Source organism: Lynx rufus, unplaced genomic scaffold, assembly GCF_022079265.1.
Source record: "Lynx rufus isolate CCGP_SWC_20201006 ecotype Redwood Valley unplaced genomic scaffold, mLynRuf1.p SCAF_11, whole genome shotgun sequence".
Classification (NCBI taxonomy): Eukaryota; Metazoa; Chordata; class Mammalia; order Carnivora; family Felidae; genus Lynx; species Lynx rufus.
Genome location: NW_025814825.1, coordinates 21,153,939 through 21,179,861, shown reverse-complemented (window position 1 = coordinate 21,179,861; position 25,923 = coordinate 21,153,939). Strand labels below are relative to the sequence as shown.

The following is a 25,923-nucleotide window of genomic DNA, read 5'->3' as shown; positions in this document are numbered from 1 at the left end:
TTGGGGAACGAAGCCAATGCTGAGCTCCAGTGGGTCTGGTTCAGCGGCTTCACAGCCTCAACACCCTGGCCACCCCACCTGAGTGTTACCGCTGACACAGCACCCCGAGAAGGTGACAAAGGCACTGGTGCCGAAACTAAAGCCCAGAGCTGACCCAACATGCAGCCAAATGACCCCGAAGTAACCGTGGTCCCTGACAGCTCATCTTTATTTGCTAAACCAAGTCATATCAGAGGAAGGCAGAACTCCACTCTCTACCAACTAAGGAACTTAATTAAAACCAATACCATTGAGGGACGCCTGCTGGCAAAGCCTGTAGAACATGCAACTCTTGATCTTGGGATTGTAGGTTCGAGCCCTATGTCAGGGGTAGACATTGCTTAAAAATAAAGTCTTCAGGGGCGCCTGAGTGGCTCAGTCGGTTAAGCGTCCGACTTCGGCTCAGGTCATGACTGCATAGTTCATGAGTTCGAGTGCCACGTCGGGCTCTGTGCTGATGGCTTGGAGCCTGGAGCCTGCCTGAAATTCTGTGTCTCCCTCTCTTTGCTCCTCCCCTGTGTGCACTCTGTCTCTCTCTCTCTCAAAAATAAATAAACATTAAAAAAAATTTTTTTAAGTGAAACATAAATAATGTTTTCGGCAGCCGCAGCAATTATGACAAAGGGTAAAAAATCTACAATGTCTAAAAATCCATACTCAAAAGACTCCAGTTTTAGACACAAGGACAAAAGAGACGGACATTAAATGAAAGGGAAGGACAATATAATGAACAGATGAGAAAATGTTCAACATCACTGGAAATGAAACCTAACGACGATCCAGAGATGCTATCTCCTGTTACACTTTTTAATTTGACAAAATAACCACGTAGCTACTGCTGGCAAGCCCGTGATGAGGATGCCAAGTCCGTGATGAGGATGCCAAGTTCACACCTTGCTGGCAGCAGAGTAAATTGTTACCACTCTTTGGTAAGCAATATGGTTACAGACACTCAAAACCAAAAAAAGAAAAAAAAGAAAAGAAAAAGTCATACCCTTAATCCAATAAAGTCATGACTAAGAATCTGCCTCCAGAAAATAAACCAACAAAAGAAAAAGAATATGCATTAAGTATGAAATCTGAACATCATGGTTTGCAATTACAGAACAATTTGTAAGCATGTGGTTGAAGGCCAAAATGGAATATAAAAGTGTGGAAATGGTTGCATGGGGGGGTAGACTGCTAAGTGATTTTCTAGAAACGTTTCCACTGTTGCACTTAACCATTACCACCTCTGCATTATAAATGTAAATTGGCCATTGCTGGGGGGAGCATGTGCCAACCTCCAAGGATGTTGGCCCCCCCCAACGTGATGACCTCTACGGTCCTTGTAGACAGGGCTTGTCTACTTTGGGATTCTTTCAGCCTGTAAGATTCCTTCCTTCTCCCTCTCCCCTTCTTATTGTTAATTTAAAAAAGTAGCACGTGCTCCACTGTAAAATACGTGAGCAGCTCAGACGTATGAGGAGTAAACGGGCAATGAGAAACCAGCAGACGATGGCTTTCACATTTTCACCATGACCCACAGTAAGAAACACATGAACAAAATCAAGCCAGTGCACACATACTCATGTGCACAGCTGAGCTTCATGAAAAAATACCTCCCCTTTTGTGCCCCATGCATTCTAGATTTGGGGTTTCAAGTTTGTTTGTTTTTTTCAAAATCATGCCTGCACAGAATCCGAGAAGCAACTACCATACATGTTGTGTTGAGAAAAAGCAGCTTGTAGGCCCTTCCCCCTTCCAAGGGACCCTTTCAACTTTCCAGCTGATCTTGATAGCTATACCCCGAATAGGTCTTAGAAATGTCCGTATGTAACACGCTTGTGTTACTATTCCTTGGCTTTTCAGTTTTAGATATTACCTACCTACTCCCTATCCTGGAAGGTGACGATGTAACTTTTTTTTTCATCTTTATCTTTGTGTGAGAGAGCGAGCACATATGCACTGTATGCACACACACACACACACACCCTCTGCCCCTGGCAGAGGGACAGAGAGAGGGGGACAGAGGATCGGACACAGGCTCCACGCTGTCAGCAGGGAGCCTACGCTGGCTCGAACTCACGAATCGTGACATCATGACGTGAGCTAAAGTCAGATGCTTAACCGATGAAGCCACCCAGGCACCCCACTCTATTTACTCCTACAGAAAACACTTGCCCCCCACCAAGCTCCCTCATCCTTCTCCTTTCCTGTATCTCCACTCCAATTACAGTTAAACTCTAGCAATGGCTAAAGTGACTTTCAGAGTTTACATTATCATGACCACTTCTAATATCAGGGAGAGCCATATAAATCACAATTACTTTTCCTGCACAACTTTTTGTTCTCTGGAGTTAACGATTCTCTTATTTTTCTGTTTGCTTAATTTCCTATAAATTTATCCATAGTCAACCCCAAATTCAATGCCAGTTGTCCAAGTCTCCTCTCAGTAAGTTCACTAACAGCAGATGTTCTGTTTGTATTTCTTCTTCCAGAAGAAAACTCTCCTGGAGCTTACGGAGCTGCTTTGATCTGGACTGGTACCCAGAATTCCCTTTACCTCAATTTGGGACATAGCCCACGAGAAATCCAGTCTTTGCTCACCTTGGTGGAGAAAACTTTCAGTGCAAAAGGCAAGTTTTTTGAACCCTATATATCTGAAAACAGGTTTATCCTACCTTCACTCTTGAACAAAAGCATGTGAACGGAATTGGGAATCAATTTCACAGAGAATGACAAGGCATCACTCTACATCTTCTACATTCCAGCGTATTGAGAAGCCGTGAAGCCACTCAGGTTCCCCATCTGTGTGTCTGATGCGTTTCTTTCTCTGTATGAAATTGTAGGATCATCCCTTTCTCCCCAGCATACTGAAATTTCAGGGTACTGGTCTGGGTTCACCTTCACCCACTTGGTTCAACATCCAAGGAGTCCTTCCAATATGGAAACCAATATCCGCCTAGGAAATTTTTTTTCTTGATGATTTTCCCATTCGTACTTTTTTTTTCTCTGTTCTCTCTCTCTAACTCCTATTAGTGGATACGGAAACCCTGCGTGATCCTTCGCTCTGTTATCCATCTCTTCATCTTTTTTGTTTTCTGGAAGAACTCCTTCAACTTTATTCTCTAATTGTTCTGATATTTTTGTCCTGCCCTCATTTTTTAAACTTTTAATAATTTTGTTTTCAAAATATTTTTTGTAGCAGCCTGTTCTTACTTCATGGATACAAAATTTCTCTGATCTCTGAGAAAATGTCTAATTTTTTTCAAAATGTTCTTCCCTCTAAATAGCATGTTTCTTCCAAGTGGCCTTTTTTTTTTTCCTATTTGTTTTGCTTCCTTTCAGAAAGTTAGGCACCTTCTTCAGATGTTAATAATCCTTAGTAATCCTCATGAGGAAGAGTAAATGCCTAAAAACTAACTGGAAGCACTGAGTCCTGGGGCAGGTGAGTTTTTGTGAAGATGATCGGGCTGGGCCATTTGCTGGGGAAACCTTGTTGTTGGCATCGTTAATTCTTTCCTCTGCAGCCAGTCAGGTTCCCCAGTGAGGTCTCTTTTAAGCTCCTACCTGGAAGGAAGGGGGCTGGCTGTCATCAGTGTTTGAGAAGCCAAATGGAAGTAGAAGGCTGGGGAATGAATGTGGTCTCCATATGCACCTCCAGGAATACCTGGGGTTTCACAGGTCCCTGGTTTTTTCTTCTGCAGAATAAATCCCCAATGTCCAGCTAAAGGGAAGAGGGCATCACCAAACATCACGGAGGAAGGAAAGCAATCCAGGTATCCAACCACATCAGCCGCTTTCAAAGAATTCTTACATTTAGCCACCTCAGATGCTCCTCTGCACCACGCCCGAAAATAACAATGTGGGTGGTGACACCAACTTCTCTCATTATTTTTTAATTTTTTTAATGTTTGTTTATTTTTGAGAGAGAGAGGGCACGTGCTAGTGCCAGCTGGGGAGGGGTACAGAGAGAGGGAGGGAGGGAGGGGGGGAGGGAGGGAGGGGGGAGGGTGGGAGGGAGAGAGAGAGGCGGAGAGGGGGGGGAGAGAGAGAGGGGGAGGGGGGGGAGAGAGAGAGAGAGAGAGAGAGAGAGAGAGAGAGAGAGAGAGAGAGAATCCCAAGCAAGCCCAACACTATCAACACAAATGCCCAGCTCAGGCCTCACATTCACGAACCATGAGACCATAACCAGAGCCAAAATCAAGAGTCAGGCACTTAACCAACTGAGCCACCCAGGTGCCCCCCAACTTCTCTATTTTAAACTGGGTCACTCATCCATTACTGGCTTGCAAATTGTTTCTTCTTGTTTCCTTTCCCATCCCTCCTATCCTCATATAGATTTTTTTAAAAATCCCCTTTATCTTAACTTTTGTGAGATTCTACGATAAAGTAAAATTAAGCGTGTCCACTCGACCCACCAATTTTACCCAGATGTGTAGGAAGACTTCAAAATATTTTTAGTTGCCATCTTTTTACTGAGCAAAGTGAAAAACCAGGAAGCGTAACTTACCACCGTATAAAAGAAAGGGCAAAAGAAACTTTGCAGATGTAACTAAGACTGACTGATCAACTGACCTTAAAATAGTGAAATTATCAGAGTGGGTCCAATGGAATTATGTGAGCCCTTAAAAACAGAGCTTTCTACCAGCTGAGGGCAGAAGCAATCTGGAAGGTTCCAAGCATGAGAAGGACACAGTACATAATGCTGGATCTGAGATCCAGGAGCCATGTGCACAGAGCAGGAGATAAGGGTAGCCCTGGCTGACAGCAAGGAAGCAGGACCTCAGTCCTACAACAGTCAGGAACTGAATTCTGCCAATAACTGGAATGAACCTGGAAGTACATTATTCCCCAGAGCTTCCAGAAAGGAACGCAACCCTGCCAACACCTAGATGTGGGCCATGTGAAACCCTAAGCAGAGATCTCAGCTGAACTATGCTGTACCTGGATAGCACTGTCCATCCATAACCTGAGCTAGAAACCTGCCCTCCCCACCCCACCCCCATTACCCTTGCTGTCTCCTCTCTCACTCATTCTCCAGTCAGCCATTCACCAAGACTCAACTTTTCCACCTGGCTTTCAAGTCACAGGCCCATGCCAGTGAAGGGCAGCCATATTCCCAAGGGAGCTGGGGGCCTGGCTGTATCTCCAAGTAGCACATCTTAAGCCTCAGACATTCCTACCACCCGAGAAGAGAGTCCTCAGAGACCATTGGGTGCTGGGGAACATTCTCGGGCCAACGAAACAGGTAGGCCTAAGGTGACAAGTCAAGGATAGGAATGGTGACTATGGAAGGGGAACAGGTTCCAGTGAGACAGAGGATCACAAAGGCAGACCAGAGAAGGCTGCCTCATTGTCCACAGGAATGAACCTGTGACCTCAGCCCCAAGGCACAGCCACCCACTAAGGGGAGGAAGGCTCAGATCCACGGAGCTCAACGTCTCGGAGTCACCCTCAGGGTCAGAAGTGTCTCTGTCCTACTCTACTTAGGACCCAACTCCTCATGGCCAGGGTCTGCCAGAAACAGTGCAAACTGGACACATTGGCAGCAGCCATTCAGAGGTATCCAGAAGTCTGACTCTTCCTCAGGGGAAGACACTACAAAGTCACACAGGGGTAAGGGTGGGCCACCCTCCCTTACCATGGCATCACAAGCACTGAGCCCCTGGCACACAGGTGTGGGAAAGGGAGATTCCCAGAGTTCAGAGACCAGAGGCCCAAGGGATGGCCTCCACGTGGAGGTCCAGGAAAGCCTAGGCTACCAGCTCTGAGCCCCAGCAGGCTCCCCCCCCCCCCCGCCACGGGCCTAGGGTTCTAAGCGCCTAGTTTCCTGTATGAAACCTTGAACTTAGCAAACAGCATTATGAGTTTCCACCACCAAAACCCACAACCCAAATCCTGCTGAGTCTAAGGAGCGCCAAGGGGCCTCCTCGTTGATCTGGTGAGAGGAGACCTTTGTCTACACCAGTGCTGTTGCTGGGAAAGAAGCAGAGGGAGGGACAGAAGTGGGTCAAAGGAGGGAAGCAGGGAGGCGAGGGCTCAGCGGGAAAAGTGCTGGGCCTGGAATGGAGGTCACCTAATCCAATGATTTTCAAACTTACTATTTTTATTACTTTTTAAGCTACAGGAGCTTCTGTTCAAAGAAATTCTGACCCAGAAACCCAGCATGAAGACAGGCAGAGCAGGTTGCTTGTCTCAGGTGTCTGGGAAGAAAGAGGAGGTTCCGTGAGGAGCACTCTTGAAAATCATGGGTCTCGTCCAGCTGATCCCAGATTCCAAAGAACATCAGAATCACTCAAGGAGATTTTTCCAAACTGCACAGGGAGACTAGTTCAATAGAAGTGTGGCAGACCTAGAAATTCACATTTTTAAGAGCTGTCCTTCAAAGCAGTCAGTTTGGAGGAACTCTCACTGGCAAAATCTGGAAGAATCTGAGCATCAGAATAAACGATAATAGTAATGGATTTTTAATTCGTTGAGTAAAATAAGAATCCTTGAGTCCACTCTGATATATATAAATGGATAAATAAACAAGTGGAGAAGAGAAAGCTCTTTTTTTAAAATAAAAAAAAATGGTTTGTTTTTTTTAATTTTTTTTTTATTTTTTTTTAACATTTATTTATTTTTGAGACAGAGAGAGACAGAGCATGAACGGGGGAGGGTCAGAGAGAGAGGGAGACACAGAATCTGAAACCGGCTCCAGGCTCTGAGCGTTAGCACAGAGCCCGACGCCGGGCTCGAACTCACGGACGGTGAGATCGTGACCTGAGCCGAAGTCGGACGCTTAACCGACTGAGCCACCCAGGCGCCCCTTTTAAATTTTTTTTTAATGTTTATTTATTTTTGAGAGAGACAGAGACAGAATGTGAGTGGGTTAGGGGCAGAGAGAGAGAGGGAGACACAGAATCCGAAGCAGGCTCCAGGCTCTGAGCTGTCAGCACAGAGCCCGATGCGGGGCTCAAACCCACGAGCTGAGAGATCATGACCCGAGCCAAAGTCAGATGCTCAACCAACTGAGCCACCCAGGCGCCCCTAAAAAAGGTTTTATTTTTACGTAACCTCTCCATTCAATGTGGGGCTCCAACTCACAACCCGAAGAGTTCAAGAGTCACATGCTTAACCATTCGAATGAGCCGGCCAGGTGCCCCAAGAAAGCTCCTCTTTAGCAGTATGCCAAATGACAAATGCAGAAGGAATTAACGGAATTAAAATATCACCACTTGGCAACCATGACATAAAGATCTGTCAAGAATCTTCCATCAAGGATCATCAGTGGGTTCTTTTTTGGTCCGTTCCAGATGCTGCAACAAAACAGCACAGGCTGGGTAGCTTATAAAGAATGGAAATTTAGGGGCGCCTGGGTGGCTCAGTTGGTTAAGCGGCCGACTTTACAAATCATGACCACCGACAGGTCATGATTTCGCGGTCCGTGAGTTCCAGCCCCGCATCAGGCTCTGTGCTGACAGCTCAGAGCCTGGAGCCTGTTTCAGATTCTGTGTCTCCCTCTCTCTGACCCTCCCCTGTTCATGCTCTGTCTCTCTCTGTCTCAAAAATAAATAAACATTAAAAAAAAAAATTAAAAAAAAGAAAAAAAGAATGGAAATTTATTTCTCATGGTTCTGGAGGTCCAAGATCAAGTACCAGTATGGTCGAGCAAGGGCCTTCTTCCTTTCTAGTTCAAAGCTGATACCTTTTCACTGTGTCCCCTACATGGTGGAAGGAGCAAGGGAGCTCTGTGGTGTCTCTTTTAAGGGTGGTAATCCTCTTGAGGATGGAGTCCTCATGACCTAAGCACCTCCCAAAGGCCTGCCAAATCGGACATTAGATTTCAATATGTGAATTTGGGGGATACAAACACTCAAGACGGTAACAGGCTCTAAAATCAGTTGATAAAAGTTTGATGAGAAACAACATGTTTACATTATCTCAAAGCATCTCCCCATAGGACACTTATAAATTACAGAGAACATAATAGTAACTCAGCAGTGGAGAAACCCAGCAGATAGTACCTTGTTAACTAAGTCATCACTTTTTTCCTCACCAGTCATGAGTCAAGCCAACATCCATCCCGCCTGAGGGGAAACACTGAGAAGGACACCTCATTCCTGTGGTATTCCTGATGAAAATGCATAACATGGGTCCAATCATAAGGAAGAATCCGAGAAATTCCAATTAAGGGAGATTCCACAAAATAACGGGCCTCAAGTCAAAGCATAGAGCTTGTGGCCATTTCCCTTAAAAAACAAAACAAAAACAAAAACCACAACAACAACAAAAAAGAAATAAAGCACTAGCACAGAAAGCAAGTCTGGGGCCCCGAGATCTTGAACATGATTCATCAGGCATTCATCCAACTACAGGAGCACCAGCGAGGTGGTGCAGGCCCACCCAGGTGAGGCGGGACTTAGTCACCCACAGCTGCTGCCCCCGCACCTTCTCAAAAAGCTAGGTGCAAGAGGCCTGGCACTTTCCTGCCTTCTCAGTTGCTCTGCCCTCTGCCAGGGAAGGTGAAGCTGCCGGCTCACAGGATTGGGGGGCGGGGGGGGCCTGTGCCCCACGATCATCACGGCAGGCCTATTTCTGAAACCCTAACTGCATTTGAAACGCCTACACCCAGAAGCCGGTTGCACACAAGATGTGGAGAATCTGGGCCCAGTTCACAGAGACATCTTCAACGTGGACAAGAACCCAGGAGGCCAACACGCTGGGCCCTCTGTCCACTGTGAAATTCTCAACTAAGGGCCTGAGGCAAGGGCTCCCCAGACTGAGGATGAGGTGGCAAGCAATCCATCAGTGCACAAACTCGCTAGGCCAGTCCCTCCCGGTGAAAAGGCTTTTGTTGTGGGAGACACAACACCTCGGACTTGATTCTACGTGTCTGGACACCTGCTGCGTGCGGGGCACCCCGAATGAGGCCGTGGGGGTGAAGAGCTCACAGTGGGGCGGGTGTCTGACTCAGGGGACTCCGGGCCACACTTCCTTCTACCAGGGACACACTTCCTTCTACCAGGGACGGAGTGAGTCAGGTAGGTGCTGGAGGGCAGGATCGTGCACAGGAAGGAAGGACGAGGTGGGAAGCTGGTCAGGAAAGGCACCACAGAGCTGGTGGTTTCATCGTGAACGACAGGAGGGCTCCACATCTAGACAGTCACCAACTTGCCCTGAGACGGGGACACCACACCGCCACGCAACACAGAGCGACCAACTGTCTCTCACCCCCAAGACTGTCCGAGGCGATTATCAACACAGCCCCAGGTGTGTCCCCAGCTCTGGGCCAGGCCCTGCAGATGGGATCAAGACCCGCCAGAGCAGCTGCCCCTGCAGAGGGGACACAGGTGGGGCCCTGCACGCCACAGATGTTCCGCGTGATGAGTGAGTCCCCTCGCAGGGAGAAGTCACTTCTGCTCCCATAGCGGAGTCTCCGGCGCCCTTAGGGGAGCTGCTCCAGCGCGCTGCAAAGATTTGACCTGCGCGTCCAATGCAGACCTGAAATGTTCTCTGTGGAGTCTGCCCCACCCCCACCTGCGCTCCCCCAACAAAAAACTACGTAAGAGAACTCAGAATGACACACACTGCCTCCTTTTCCTCCCATTTTCCATGCCTGAAACACAGAAAGATTGTGTTTCTAAAATGTTAAAAAACCCCTCTACGCAAAATTGCACAGCCCACGCTACAGTATGCAGTGTTTTAAGACGACCAACCCACTTCTCTCCAAGGACAGCACTGGGAGCACCCCGTAATCCTGCTCCCGGCAGGGAACGCTCCAAGGCCAGGGCAGAGCCTGGCTTCTGGCCTCCTCCCAGCAATGCAAACAGCCGGGGGAGAAAGGTTCACAGAGCAAAGAAAACAAAACAAACTTCCCAAACAAGCTAAGAAAAGTGAAGCCTGATAGAAAAAAAAATAAATAAAACGTCATGCATTGAAAACATAAAGAGGAAAGGAATGGAGGGGGGTGGGAGGAGAGATTTCTTTTTTTAAAAAAATGCAAATCAATGGTGGGACACTGCTGAAAAGGCTGAGAGGGGTCTGAGATCAGCGCTCAGTCCCTACACGGAGTCCCTGAAGGCCAGGGGGGGCCCCAGCAGCTGTGCAGGGAGCCCATTCTCCCCCAACCCAGCAGCACTCACCCCCACACACCCCACCAGAACACAGGAGGTGGGCAGGCGATCCTAGCGACATCAGGAAGGCCAGATTCAACTTTTCTCTGCTACAAAAAAAAAAATGTATAGTCCCCTTTCTGGAGTACTGCTTTTAACTTCGACATACACCAAAACATCTTTCTGTGGGATGTTTTGTGTTTCTACAAGAAAACAACATTTACAACCTGATTCTGATCCTGTCGTCCAGCTGGGACAGGCGGGGCGGGGCAAGTGGCACCAGATGGCTGAGAGAGGCTCCCTGCCACCCTTTCACAAAGGAGGGCTCCAATTACCCCCTGGGCTCTGTGCCCCAAAGATGACCTCGCCAGCAAGCTTGGGGGAGGTGCCCACAGCTGCCAGCCGAGGGGAGGGGGGCTTTCTCGGGGCCCCAGCCCTCCCTCTGAGACACCCTCCCCGCCCCCCGCTTCCGCCGGCCTCCCCAGCCCGGCCTCCCCACCCGGCACCCAGGGATACCTCCGGAAACTGCACACCCCAGATGGCAGGAGCTGGGGAGTCGGAGTTGCCAGACTCGTTTCAAGTGGACAACTTTCAGGAGGGCAAGAGGGTGAGGTCTGCAAAAACCACAAAACAGACTAAGGAAGGTGCTAGAGCAACAGGCAGGCGGAACAAAGGTGTCTGAGCCAGGGCTTCTCAAACTTGAAAGTGTATGCAAATCACCTGGGAATTTGGTTAAAATGTCAAGGCTGCCTCTCAACAAGCTCCCAGGTGCTGCCACTGCGGCCCAGAGACAGGCCTGGGGGCCGTGCTTTGAACAGAGAGGGTGTGAGGTGCCCATCAGAAAAGCCACAGCACTCAAGAAGAAAAACAACCATTAGGGCAAGTCCGGGGAGGAGAGCCTGGCCACCTTTATTGGGAGTATGTTTCCGGGGACACGGTCCGCGTTCCTGGAGCAGTGCGTTAATTCGGCGATCTGTGCGGTATTTCAGTGCATCCCCCTGGATCCACACAGGTTATTTTTATTCCCATTTCACAGCTGTGGAAGCTACGCTAACCAAAGGACTTGGTGAAGCCGGACTCCCTGCCTCTTGGGCGTCTACCAAGACCGAAGGCCTCCTGTGACGCAGGGCATAAACACAGAGCCTAGGGCAGTGACACAGAGGCTGATCCAGGCGTGGCAGACAATGGGAGGAAAGCCACCAGGCCGGCAGGCACAAGAGGCCCAGGGGATGTTGGCTGGGTGGGGAAAGGCAGATAAAGGGCCAGGAACCAACCCTAAAGGGGCACCAGTGAAAGGGTGGTGTCGCCTTCTGGAATCTACAACAAAATAAAGGCAAAATTTAAACCTAGCCGCCCCCTCCAGATGAGGAAAGGGGATATTTACGTACAGAAGGTGTCTCTATCTCAAGCGTTTTGTTTTCACTTTTATTTTTAATTTTTTTAATGTTTGTTTATTTTTGAGAGCGAGCACGAGCAGGGGAGGGGCAGAGAGAGCAGGAGACACAGAATCTGAAGCCAGCTCCAGGCTCTGAGCTGTCAGCACACAGCCTGAACTGTGAGATCATGACCTGAGCCGAAGTCAGAAGCTCAACCAACTGAGCCACCCAGGCACCCTGTTTTTACTTTTAACAGGCTGGCCCCATTGAAGGGAAGGTCAAATGAAAAGCGTAACTTTCCTCCTCCCCCCCCCCCCCCCGCAACTCCTCTTTCACTGAAGGGATGTGGCCCTTCCAAGAGAAGAGTTACTCCCGCCCTGCCACACCCAGCCCCTGAGAACTGACAGTGTAGGGCAGGCCTCAGGGTGAGTGGCTTTCCCTGTGAAAAACGATGGACATCTGTGGGGTGACTCCCTCAAGAACCTAAGGAAGAAATGGCCTCCTTAATCCCATCTGGTAACATTTCTTCCCCAAAAGATCCCGAGTTGGCAAGAGGGGCTCTCAAGGTAGTGAGCAGCCATTTTGGATTTAGATTCAAAGAATTCAAAGAGTCACAGCTAAAAAGTTTCCAAAGTTCATCTGTGCAACCCTTCCATTTTCCAGAGACAGGCACCATGGAAATGAATTGCCAAGGTCACCTCGGAAAGAGCCAGTGGCACAGGTGGGACTCAACCCCAGCCTTCTACCTCCATGTGCTTTTTCCAGAGCACCGTGCCCCAATCGTGAGCTTTCCCAACCCTGCCCAGGTCCAGCTACCGGAAAAGCAGCGCCTGTGTTTCAATGCATTTGAAAGTTAACTTCGCTCTTTTTTGCTGAGTCTTGTACAACATTTGCTAAAATGATACTCCAAAGTGCAACCCTGTCCAGGGCTGGAACTCACCTCCTAAATTGTGAGACTTGGCTAATGAGGGACCGAGCAGAATCTGCCACCCCGAAACTTGCCTCTTTGGCATAAGGATTATCTTGATCTTGTTATTTTTTTAAAAACAGCAGGCACAGGAGAAGAGCTGAAAACCGGAATAGAAGTTACCGAAGGGAAATTTACATTTACAAGGGAAATCTCCATTTGGAAGGGTGTTTGCTCTCAGCACCAGGAAGATAAAGGTGACACTAAATCACAAGATATTCTTATCAAAGGAGACACAAACTTAAATCTGCATAACAACCTTACCCTGTTTCCAGGTCTTCCCCACCCAACCCCCCCCCCCACCACACACACAACACCCCAGTCCCAACAATCTTTCTTGTGTCTTAAGCTGAAAAAGGTGATGGCATGGGCCATTTCGGGAAGTTCCTCAAGTTTTCCTGGATCTCTCATGCATGCAGGAGGTGGACATGTTACTAAACTTGTTTGTTTTTCTCCTGTTAATCTGTCTTTTATTACAGGAGGTCTCAGCCAAGAACCATGAAGGGCAGGGGGAAAATTATTTTTCCTCCCCTACAATCAGCCAGGCTGATCTCAAGGATGGATGGGTTTTGAAAGGGTAAAATAAAATACTAAACAAAAGAAAAACAGAGAAAGTTACTAGCGCTCTACTCAGCCAGGTCTCTACTTCAAAGACAGGTGACTATTACAGATTCTGGCTGTGGTTGAGTTTAGAAAGCAGGAGATTTCTGGTTTGGGGTGGGCACAACTCCAGGAACAGGTGCCAGGGAGTAGCCCTCAGCTCTGCCTGTTAACTCCACACGTGGGTGAGACCAGCCCCCCAGGAGGAAGCTTATTGTGCCAACCAAAAACTGGGGGAGGTGAGACACAGGGACAAGGGACAGGTCCCCTCAATTGGGAGAAAAATCCCCACAGACATACAGAGACCAAAATAAAAAAAACTCTCAACCACCCCTGCCACTTAATGCCAAGAGCTCTTCCTCCACAGACTTCATCACAGGGTGCCAGGAGGTAAAGGAGAACCATACCTGGTACCTGGGAGTAGCTTTTTCTGCCAAAGACCAGGAGGCTAGCATTCCCAAGGCGCTGTGTGTTCTCTCTCCCCCTCTCTCACACCCGCAGTGGCCACAAACAGGTGGGACCTCTCTCAGTCCCCACTGTACAAGTCACCATGATACTGATCCAGTAAGAGGCGGTGACCTTCTCTAACCAAACAGAGATCTCAACACCCCTGGGGAGACAGGGGTGCAGCTGGAGGAACTGAGTGCAGCCAGGGGATTGAATGCCTTTGGCTCAGTGGAAAGACTCATGTCGTAAGGGCTTCCGCTGGTGCTGCACACCCACCGCCTGCCGCCGGCTGCCTGCCCAGCCTGCCGCCTGCCTGAGATTCAAGAGTCCGGAGACGGCAGAACAAAGGAAAATGGCCGTGGCTCAGGCAACGTGAAGGCTCCAGGCCAGCCGGCTAGCAAGCAAGCTTTTCAGCATCTGAGTACTCCAGGGAGGAACAGGGGACACTGGGCCAAGCACTGAGGTACAAAGGAGAGGGGAGCCTTCGAGACTGACAGCATCCCAGGCATGCACCTGACCCCCATTCAAGGGCACAGCTGGGCCAGGAGAGCTCAGGCAGGACCCACTCCCAGAGGCAGCAGGCAGGCAGGCAGGTGGCTGATGGGACAGCGACCAGGCACCCCCACTCCTTGCCCAGCTGCTCAGAACTCTTTCCAGGGAGGGAAGGGTTCGGGGGAGACTTGAGAGAGGGGAATGGAGATCCTGATGGAGGTACCCAGGAAGAGCAGGGCCCATCCAGACCTCCAGGGATGGCGGGGGGTGGGGGTGGGGGGGGAGGGCTGGAGGGCAGGGAGCGCTGGGAGAGGGCAGAGTCCAGGCTGGGCAGCTCAGCCAGCATCACAAAACACAAAAGGGGTCCCGGAGTGGCTAAGATCGGTCTACCAAAGACTTCTGTGAGCATAATGGGCTCCTGCTGCCAGCAACAATAGCAGCCCTGGCCACCCCCTCTCCTCCTCCCCTCCCCTGCTCAAAAAATTCACAATGGGAGGCAGCAGGAAACCAGGGCAGAGCCTGTGAATAGCTCCACTGTCAGGCCCCAGGCCCCACCTCCTTAGCCCTACAGGTCAGCCCTAGCTGCCACCCGGCCACAATAGGAACTTCTGTGCTGCCCAGGCCCCAGAGCCCCATACCACAGAGCTGTGGGCATGGAAAGCTCTAGACTTCTCATAGGGGCAGCAAGTAATAGCAATGGTGAGAGAGACGGGGCAGGGGCACAGGCATCCAACCCACCAGATCAGGGTCACAACAGCCACCTTTCTATTTAGGGAGGGCTATCTGCCAGCCAGCCCTAAAACTTCCCCACTTCTAGCCCTGCCCAGCCAGAGCGACAAAGGGAAAAATTGTGGTCACTTCGGAGGCACACGGTGGCCACGGGGATGGGGAAACAGCCAGAGAGCTCCCAGAACTCCCAGGAGGATGCCAGGGGATGGCTCCCACGTGCACCGTCTCTCATATTCCGCCCTCCCTCTCCCCAACCCAAGCCAGGAGGAAACACTCAGCTGCCCTCACCGCCCCCCCCCCCACCCTCTGCTTCTGCTCTGAAAGGATGGCACCTGCTCCAAAGAGAAAGCCCATCTATTATTTACACCAGGTGCCTTACACATAGGCCTTTAAAATCACAGGGTGGACGAAGCTGGGGCTGCAAAGCAGGTAGGAGACGGGGATCCCAGAGCCACAGAAAGTCCAAGGAGGCCACGACAGGATGCCTGACCCTCACAGCAACCCCCAAAACTGAGGGAGAAAGCAAATGCCCAGCCCCCGCTGGCTTCTCAGCCAAGACTCCAGGCTCACGCCCCCAGCCCCCCACCCAAGTCCCGCACACTCCTGGGCCTGGTCATACCCACATATTCGAAATCTCTCCTCCCTCCCCAGACCTCATCTGGCACTGGCTGCCTCCTCAAACTCTTGTATCACACTTTTGGGCGCGCACAGGGCACAGCCAACGGACGCAAACAACAGGTGCTCCGTGGAGGCTGGATAACCTGAGCTGAACCAAAACAGACTGCAGTGGAAACCAGGACACCAGCACCCCAGTCTCCCCTCCAGCCCCGGACTCTGTCTGCAGAAGTAAATACAAGATCCCTCCGAGAAAGAAAAACTGGGAAACCTTCCTTCCCCCCTCTCCCGAATCAAAACAACATGCTTCCTTTCTTGTTAAGCACCCAGTGCCTAGACTCCTCCTCCAGTGGCCTATTACAGACCTACGAGCATGTGCAAGGCATTCCTGCAGCTCGGCTTCTAGAAGCCAAATTGGTACTGAAAGCAACCTCAATGTCCATCCATAGGAGGCTGACAAAGCGAATCACGGTTTACCATGCAGCGGAAGAACAGGTCGCTGTTAAAAAGAATGGACTAAAGCTACACTTTAGAGTAAAATTCACAAAGTACAGAACAGAGGAATTAGCATACCAGCAAGGGGATAACGGAGGGAGGAGGACAGGCACGCTCGCCTAGGCACCCAACATGTGACAGAGGCCTCAAGGGAGCAGAACTGAAGAGGTCAGGCATGGAAATGCTCATATTCACTGTATATCTTTATGTGCTTTTTTATCATGTATACATTTAACTAAAAGTTAAACTTAAATTGACATTTAAAATCCCTAGGGGTGCCTGGGTGGCTCATGTCGGTTGAGAGTCAGGTCATGATCTCATGGTTGATGAGTTCGAGCCCCACATCAGGCTCTGTGCTGACAGCTCAGAGCCTGGAGCCTGCTTCAGATTCTGTTTCTCTCTCTCTCTGCCCCTCCCTCACTCATGCTCTGTCTCTGTCTGTCTCAAAAATAAAATAAACATTTAAATAAATAAATAAATACATACATACTTACATACAATCCCTGAAGTCTGTGGCTGTAGCCACACACACACACACACACACACACACACACACACTCACACATGGCACCTGTACCTCTCCCTGCATGCAGCTTCTGGCATCTCCCTAGAACAAGGGGCTGAGGAGCAAAGTAGGGGAAGGGGTGCCAGCGTCTGTGATCCAGAAAGAGTAGCACCACCTCAGAGAACTCCCTGCTCACTACTCCGCCCCAGGTCCCCACATACATACAAGCTTTCCCAGGAAGACCAAGAGCAGATTCTGACAAAGGCAGGAAGGAAACCAGAGGTTATTCCACAAGGAGGGCCACCTGTAGGCAGGTGCACTCTGCAGTGAGACCGTAAGCCCCCAAGCTTCAGGCCTGTGCCCGGAGGAGGCTGAACCGCAGGCATCCCAGGCCTCCAGCACGGACCCTTCTCCAGGGCCCTCCCCAGCCATCAGTGAGGCTCAAGATCCTAGTGGTACGAACCCATCCCAATTTTGGCAGTTAAAGAAAGCTATTTCAACAGATTTCTAGGCCTGGCCCAACTCCAAGTACAGGCTAAAAACAGTTTCTCCAAAATCCCAGCTCAAAACCCCAATCCCTTAGCTACTAAACCATATATTATATGTATATATATATATATATATATACCTTTCAGGAAATAGGAACTGCAAAATGGAGTCGTGAGATAGGTTTGTACATTTATTCCTTACTAGAGGGATACATATATGTTGTTTAAAAGCCTCCTTTAACTGCTTGTCAATAAATACTCTGCACTCAGAAGCGCTGATGTATTTCCTCCAAGTGATTTTCCCCCTGAGGAACAATATAATAACCATCCCAGTCTCTCCTGCTTCTGAAGGGTATGACACAATGCCTACTGGCCAGACCATTTGGGTGAGACCATCTGGAAGGCAGGGAGTGGTTCGTGAATGGAACTCTTTCTACCTAGCAGAACTAGGCCCCCACTTAGTGCCACCACACCCCCGGCCACCACAGCAAAGATCTCCTGTTGGCCTCAAGTTCACAGACTACCCAGGCCACAGAGAAAGAAGGCTGGAAAGAGGGGAAGTATGTATGTTTGGCTCCCCTATCCCATAAGACGCTCTCCAATGGCTGCTCAGTGTTCATCTGTAGACCCCCAACCAGAGATTACAAATGAGATTTCACAACGAGCAGAATCAGGCTGGCACTTGGAGCCCTCAAACCTCAGCTGCTAGGAAACAAGTCCCCGCCCCTGTCGATGAGCCCGGAGCAACTCCTCGGCAGCTCTTTCCCCGAAATGCTAGAACCCTCCATCAGACCAAGACCAGCCTCTGCCAGACCTCTGCAACCATCTTCCTGCATGAGTGGGCAAGGCCCCACCCCGAAGCAAGCACTGATGCTCAACAACCAAATCCTGCAGCATCTGCACTGGCACCTGCCCCACTACCTCACCTGTCTTCCCACAAGAAAGCGGTTCGGTTCAGGGCTACCCTCACCCAGAGGGGCCCTGGGCCACCTCTGCACCTGGGTACACACCACGCCCTCCTCCTGGCTCCCCGGGGAATGAAATCCCCACTGCTACCACCGCAGACTCTGTTGTCAACATGCCCCCTCAAAATGTATCCATATTTATACCATTACTTCTATTTCACGGGAAGAGGAGAGACATCGACTGCGGCAGGCAGAACGAGGACACAGAGCCAGCTTCTGGCCTGGAGCCGTCAGGACGGAGAAAGGCCCCCGAACCCACAGCCAAAAGGTTTTCTTCACACACCCTTCTTACTCACAACAGCAGGTGGCCTCCTTCCTAAAAAGTTGGCTGTTGAGATAGAAGGTCCCCCACGAGTAGAAGACGCACCAAACAAGCTCATCAGTGTGAGGACTGACCAAGTAGAGAGGAGGGGCAGAGAGAAAGCAAGGAGCGTCACACACGGTTGGCTGGTTGCAGGGACGGGAAGGCCTTAAACAGGGCGAAGAAGGCTGGGGGCTCCCACCCAGAAGCCCCCAGTACACAGCCCAGACAGGGAGAGGAGACCCGCCCCCCTTCCCCCTCCCCACCCCCCAGCAGCTCCCTGGGCCCAGCTCAGACAAATGAGGCAGCCCAGTCCCTAGGCCGAGAGGAGGGTGATGCACAAAGCTGTCAGACTGGTTTGCCCAGGATGGAGAGAGCAAGAAATACAAGGTACGGAGGCCAAGAAACAAGAGTCAAACAGGGAGGGTTGTCGGGGAGCCAAGGGGCTGTGGTCTGGCACCCAACAGGTCTGGCAACAGGAGACAGTAGGGGGGGCGGGGGCCCACAGGGAGCCCAGCTCCCGGGTCTACACTATTTCCTGGGTGCTCAGGGGCAGTCCAACAGGCTGAGAGGGAGGAGCCAGCAGTTGCTGAAAAAACTCGGTTTCTGGAAACAAGGAGAGCCACCGCTCCTGAGAAGTAAGTGGGAAGAGCGGGAAGCTCAGGCCGGGCAGGAACCGGGAGCCGGACCAGGGACCGCACGCGGGCTGCTGCAAGCCTCAAACACGGACGCACAATCTCTCCTTGACCAGACTTAGGCTCTTCCGAGCCCTCCGCTCAGCCAGGTCCGGCCTGGGGCTTCCATCTCCGTCCAGTTTCAGCAAGAATCCCGCTGGGTCCGTCTGGCCAGAATCCCCTGCCCTCCGTGTCTGACCAGTTCCTCCTCTTCCAATAACCCTCAGGTAACAGCTGACCCCCTAGCCGGCCTTCAGCAGAATCCTGAGGTCTGTTAGCAAAACCCCTAAGGCAGAAGTCCTTCTGTCTGCTGCAAGTCCTACATCAAGTCTGCTTTACTGTCTTAAAGTGTCAGAATAATTATTTCTTTAACAACATGGAGCTCCAAATCTTCCTGGTCCCCAAACGGGGGAACCACTCGGTCTGGGGCTGGGGCGGGCCTCCCCCACCAAGCTCCAGGGACAGGCCCGTCAAAGGCCTAAAATAAGACAGCCAATCTGCAGGCTGGTTACACGTTAGGGAGGTCTCTTCACGGCAACGGTCACTCAGTGGGCAACCAGAGCCTCTCCTCGGAGCAGTTGGCAGCGGCCGGGAGGCCCCAATCTGAAGCTGAGGTGGCTCTTTTCCTTATGGCCAACTTTTGGAGAAGCCCAGGTTTCCTCAGGCACCCCGACGGGCTTCTGAAGCTTGAAGCACAACACCCTGCCTTGGGACCGTGCATCCTGGCGCATGCTGTGGCCCTCGGGCCTCTCAGGCTTACCACTTGCCACTCAGACCTCGGGATGCAGAGGAAAGAGATTCAGAGGACACTTGGTTGATTCCAGCTGCTGCTAAGGACTCTCTCCTGGGTGTCACCACTAGGAATTCCTCAAAGCCTCTTTTTTTTTTCAAAGCTCTCTGGGCCCTGCAGAGTAGCTTGGCACAGACACCAGCAGCGGGGACCCTCAGTCAGGGAAAACCCAGAGAGGTCACCAAACCTCTCTCCTCAGGCTCGAGCCCTGCCCGGTCGCTGTCCTGGTCCACCTCTCCCCCAACCCACAGCCCTGCGGGAAGGCCCAGCCTCAGCTCTGCCAAATTCCAGGAAACACAGTCTCAGGCAGCAACAGGAGCTCACCTCTCACCCAGGATCCCGGGGGCCGCTGTAGAGCCAACTGCCATGACTCTCTGCCACACAGCACAGGCTGACAGACCCCCAAGGAGAGAGGGGCCAGTCCCTCCAGTTACCTAGCTGATGGACGCCAGGATTCTAAGCCTTCTCTCTGGCTGCTCAGCAAGGGAAGCAGAACAGATAGACCTCAAGAAGTGAAGAGTTTAATCCCAGCCTGCCCAGGCCCACTTACGCTCAGCTTACCAGGCCTCCAAGAGAAAAACCACAGCACAGCAGAGCCTGGCCCAGCCCCACCCAACCCCACCAAGCCCAAGAGCAGAGGAAGTGGGGTTCCCGGAACCAGCTGCTGGTGAGCCCTCTGCTGAGCCCCAAACCAGAGTGTCAGGCCTAACATTCTGCTTCCCGGACCTGAAGTGTGCACTTGAGTTTTATAGTAACCCCATGAGAGACAGGAAGGGCAGATTCCTCCCTCATTACAGATGAGAACATCAAGTCCAGGAGGAGGAACAAAGAAAACAAAATCAAAGACGTGTCTACAGGGTCACTCGGCTACAAAGCAGATACAACCCGAAGGCTGGCCTCCCCACTGTCCACCCTACAGGCCGGACAAGGTTATTCGTCTTAATGCTTAACTGGCAGAGGCTCTGAACACTTCCCACCAACCAGGGCCTGTGCTGTTCCCACACAGGCATCTGCCCTTGTCTGAGCCAGAAAACATGCCGTGAGGGAGAAAATGGACGTAGAGACAAGTATGAGTATCCCACACAGATTCATGGAGGACACCGCTATAACGGAAGAGAAGACAAGCCAGTTGCCATTCACCTGGACCGAAGATTCACAGAGCACGGGTCTACGCAGTACCCTGGGAACTATGACGGCCAGCCAGGAGCAAGCCCGCTGTGGTAACCCACCATGACCTCTCCCTCTTTCCAGAGGTGGGAAAGCAGAGGCTCTGGAAAAGGAGGAAATAGGACGAAGGATAGTAAGTTAACCCAATGCAGAAGAACCTGAGGTCTCACGCCTCCACCGGTGTTTCCCGGCCCTGCTGGAAGTCACCAAAGAACAAGCAGGTGACAAAGCACAAAAGCAAGTTCCACAGTGTGGTGGGCTCTTTAACATCCTGCAAGGGCGACTTGAGTGGAAAACTGCAAGGGAACAGAGGGGTTCGGCCCCCTTCAACAGGCCAGAGAATCACCCCAGCCCCACACCCAATCAAGCTTTTCTCCATGGGGTTCTGTCCCTTAGTAACTCACTACCTTTCCTTTCCCCACACCCGCAGGCCTACAAGCTCAGCCCCAGAGTCTCAGAAATGGAAGAGGAAGGTGAAGACCTAGAGGGGTGCCTCTACCTGCTCCTGTTTCTAGAAAAGGTGGTTGACCCTACTAGCCACATACAGGTAAAGCATGGGGAAGGCCAAGAACTCCACGGGCTGAACTCCAAGGGCTGGAGCAGGAGCCAACTTTCCGTCGCATAGACATTAACATCCCTCTTCAAAGGCCACTAGGACTGAGCAGCAGAAAACAAGGCTCATTAACCCAGGTCACAGTCCCTAGTACTGGGCTAGGAGCTGAATATATGCTTAGTAGAAATCATCCATGGCCTGGAACTCACTAGTCCTTGGGCCCACGAATGAATAAATGAAAACCCAAGGAACCCAAGTCACTCGCGCGGGATCAGACCAGCAGGCTGCCTCTGCAGACTACCTGTTCCCACCCTAACACGCTTTCTTGTTCACCCTACCTCTGCCCTTCAAATGTGGCACTTCGATTCATCTTTAGCCTAGACAGTGCTTCTTTAATTCATGATCACTGTTTCTGGTGACACTCAGACCCAGGCCTTGGGAAGACATCACAGAGGAGGGCACCACGGTAGGCAGACGGTAAGCATTTAGTGCCACTCACCAAATGTTCCCAATCCCCTTCGCCACCCCACCTTGTAGGTATAAGTAGGCCCACGTGGCTGCTTTGGCCAGTGAAATGCCGCTTCCGGGTGGAAGCTTTAAGAGCCAGGGTGAGACTGGTCATGAGCTCTGTCCCCCTGTCCAAGGGACCAGGAATGTTCCAATTAATCAGCATGGGTTCCACAGTGAGAACAACAGAAAGCAGATTTGGGACGGATGCGGTGCGAGCAATAAATAAACCTCTGCTGCTTTAAGCCTCTGAGATTTGGGGACTGTTAGCACAGCAAACCCTGATCTATCTAGACAGATAGAGGCCGTGACTCACGCCCCAATCTTCTCTGCATGGCAGTGCTGGTCGGCCCATTCGCTGGCCCAAGGGAGGCTGAAGCTACTTCACCCGTCACTCAACAGGGGTTCCGGGGTGCCTGCTATGTGCCCGGACCGATGAGATGCTTTCAGAAGCAGGCGATAAAAGGGCCGCTGCACTGAAGGACCTAGTAGCTCCACTACGGGCCAGGCTTGTGCAGTGTACTAACCAACTTTCATACGAAGGCACGGTCTACATTAGAAATGAGAAAACCTGCTCACACTGAGACTTTAGGCGAGTAGTCTGTGACCTCTCCAGAACAGTTTCCTCATCTGTCATATGGGGCGTATAACATTATCTATCATACTGTGTCGTGTCAAGGGTTAAATGAGTTCAAGCAAGTGAAGTGTTCAGGAAAGAGCTTGGCATCTGTGTCCACCAAGACTAAGTCTCAGTAAACTCACCGTTACCACACTCTTAAATCGTGCACGGAATTGCCTGCAAACTGGTCCGTAACTTCCACTAGGTTTTACATCCAGCACAGGTTGCCCAGGACTGGCACAATGGCACTCTGTAGGCAAGGCCAAATAGAAAATAAGTCCAATCTCTGAGCACATGGTGACCCAAGTGAGGCCTTAGATAATGTTTCTGGAAGCCCAGAACTCCCTGGCTTCCACTATCACCATGATTTGCAGGGCGGAGTCCCCTCCCCTCCAACACAGGGCATGAGCTTTGTCCTCCCATCCTCAAATATGGGGAGGGAGGCACCCTCACCTGTCCTCAGAGATGAGCACAGCTGCCCAGTTGGTAAAGGAGGGAACTTCCCTGGGCAGCCCACCCTCTGCAGCCCCTTCCCCCCCCATGCCTTTTCTTCCTAAAGGAGCCACCTCCAGAAGCACCAGTGGGCTTGCACTCCCGCTTGCCTGAATAATAATGCTGCCTAGGGGGAGACCAAGTGCAAATCAATAAAACACCACTGAGCACCGACCACCTATGTCCAGGCTGGGCTGTAAGACCACACAGGGCCTACGGTCTCTCAGGGAGTTGTGAGCCTGGAACAGTGCCTTGCAAACAGCACCTGGCACGTCTGGCACCCCCACAGACTCTCCATCATGCTTTGTTAAATGACCTGAAAGTCACATTTGATGGTCCAAGCGGAGCAGTTCAAAGATGTGGGGATGGAGAGAGCAAGAAATTCTCCAGCTGAAGGTGGGAACAAAGCGCGATGCAGCAGGAGAGGAGGGGGAAATCCCTCTGGTGGCCTGTCTCCCAGACCCTAGGGATCATCGGACTGGGACAAAGTTTGGAGACAGCTGAGAGAGGAGCTAGGAGGGTACATGGGGCCAAGATGGAAGAGTATGTGCTGCATTCTGAGGGTCCCAGGAGGATCTCTGGAAGGAAGGAAGGGTGCCTCTGCCAACCACTGGGCTAGTTGAATGTCGAAGGGATAAAGGGGTGCTGGGTGGGCTCTGGTGGCCTAGACCCCAGGTTTCCCTTCACAAATAGGGAAGGGTGGCCCAAGCACTCAGCAGACACTAACTTCCCCTTCTTTGAGGTCAAAGGGTAGTTGGAAGGCTACTTTTGAGGCTTTGGCAGGCAGCTACACCCACTCCTATCAGCCCCAGCCACCCCCATCCGGGAAGGAAGACCTCTAGGGAGCAGATCACTGGAGTGAGCACACCAGCAGAGGCTCCAGTGTAACGCCCTGCACTGGTGTCTCAGCATGACTTGATGCCCCCCAGACACCAGCACCCCGGGACAGTCGCTCAGCTTGTACACACACACAGCCGCACTCATCGCCGCTGGCAGCCAGAGGCCACTGCCAGTACTGGGGCCATCGCCTTCCCCCTGACTCCCCACAGCAGGGAGCGCTTCTAGCAGACCAACTTCACACGTGTGCCGGAGGTTCCCCTCCCAACACACACACACACACACACACACACACACACACACACTTCCTACCCAGCCGCATAATCAGCCCTACACACACATACACACTTTCCACCCACCCGCACCACCACCCCTCCCCAGCAGGAGGAGCGGCGCGAGACCAGCCAACTCCACCGAAGCTCCAGTTAGGTCAGGAGTTCGGCTCTGCTCCCAAGCACAACCTCCAACGACGAACGCGGAGAAGCTGGGTCACCACCTACTCAAACTCGGGCCGCCCCAAACCCGTGCAGGGCAGAGTGAGGCGCACCGCCCGGGAGAGCGACTCTGTACACACCCACCGCGGGGCAGGGGAGGGGACGGCCCTCCCGGGTCTGCACCCATCCTCTACCCTCGGCCCGAGCCGAAGGGAGTGCCCCTCCCTGGGTTCGTTACAGGGGACAGGAGGCAGAGCCCCTAAAGGCGGCGGTCCAGCCCCCCTCTCCCAGAGCTCTGCCACCCCCGCGCGACTCCGGCGCGCACCCGTCCGGGAACGCGGACAGGGCGAGGGCTATTGAAGCCCCAGCGCCAGGCTGGTCGCCCGCTGAGGCTCTCACTCCGCCCGGGGCCGGAGTTCGGCTTAGCGGGGTCCGGGCCAAGGCCTCCAGCCCCTCGCGGGCGATCTGGGCAGACAAAGCCAGCGCCGCCCGTGGGGCCGCCTCCGGGACAAGGGCGAGGAAGCCGGAGGGGCCGAGCCCGAACCTGGGATCAGTCCCAGTCCCCAGAGGGCCCTCGGGGGGCGGGAGGGGGGGATCGGCCTCAGACAATGAGCGGGGCAGGGCCCGACGCTCTAGCGGGGGGGGGCTCCGCGCTCCACTCACCCGGGCGCGGCGGCGGCGGCGGCGGCGGCGGCGGTGGCGGCGGCGGCGGCGGCAGCGGCGGCGGCGGCGGCGGCAGGGGCAGCGGCTCGGCCGGGCTCGGCCGAGGAAGTTAGAGCAAGTTCGGAGGCGCGGGGTGGGAGGGCGCGACTCGGGCCGTCCGAGCGATGGGGGCGGGGCGCGGAGGGGCGGGGCCGGGGGCGCGGCGCCGGGCGGCAGCAGAGAAAAAAGCGCCGCTTCCCTGCGCGGTGCAGTGCCGCCCGCGCTCCTCGGGCCCGCCCCGGCTCCGCCCCGGCCCCCGGAGGGCCCCGCCCACAGCCCCGCCCCACCCGGTCCCCGCTCGCCCTTCCCCCAGGCCGCCCGGCCTTTCCGCCCGCGCTGCCCGAGCGGCGGTGGGGCCTGGTCACCCGACTTCCCCATTGTCCCATTTTGGGGCCACCGCGAGCGCCCCACCAAGGTGTGCTGCGTCGGCGCCCCCTGCCTTACCTCCTATTGGGCTGGCCCTGAGCTCGGGAGAAACCCGCGTGGTGGGGGCCGAGGGGAGGCAACATCTCTCAAGGGGGGTAGGGGGGTGACCGTGTAGGGGTGAGCGCAGGATTAAGAAAAATGGCCGTATTGAAAATAGGCGGGGCGCCTGGCTGGCTCAGTCCGCAGAGCATGCGACTCTTGATCTTGGGGTCGTGACTTCAAGCCCCACGTTGTGCATAGAGCTTACTTAAAAGAAAGAAAGAAAATAGGAGGCGCTCCTGCCTGGCTTGGGAGACTGCAGGGGGCGGGGAACTTGAAGAGAAGGGTAGTAAGTTAACATTTCGCATTTCTTTGCACACTGGCCAGCAAAGACCTGCTCCTTCTAGTCTTGGTGCTAAAAATACCAAGCTTTCTTTGGACCGCTTGCTGAGATTTGTTACTAAGTTCTGTCCCGGGGAGATGGCTGAGCGCAGTCTTGAGGAAGGAGGCCGACTCCAGGGATGAATTGCAGGGGGGTGGTTCTAGAAAGGCTGCCCTCCATGGTCTCCTCCCACCTCTCTGAAATGAGGCACAGGCACGCTAGAGAATCTTAAAGTCATCCAAATGGAAGAGGGCTAGGTG

At 52.5% G+C, this 25,923-nt stretch overlaps 1 protein-coding gene across 2 annotated transcripts in view; it reads right to left on the bottom strand.

Annotated features, from left to right (window-relative positions):
• TSPAN14 (tetraspanin 14) overlaps positions 1-22,722 on the bottom strand; it is a 55,250-nt gene extending 32,528 nt beyond the window's left edge. The window contains exon 1 of one of the 2 annotated variants that reach the window (XM_047073058.1): positions 22,555-22,722. In XM_047073058.1, the coding sequence (XP_046929014.1) occupies positions 22,555-22,707 (153 nt within the window). In that variant the 5' untranslated portion in view covers positions 22,708-22,722. The remainder of the gene's footprint in view (positions 1-22,554) is intronic. The other variant, XM_047073059.1, reaches the window with a different exon arrangement.
• Positions 22,723-25,923: the final 3,201 nt, after the last annotated feature.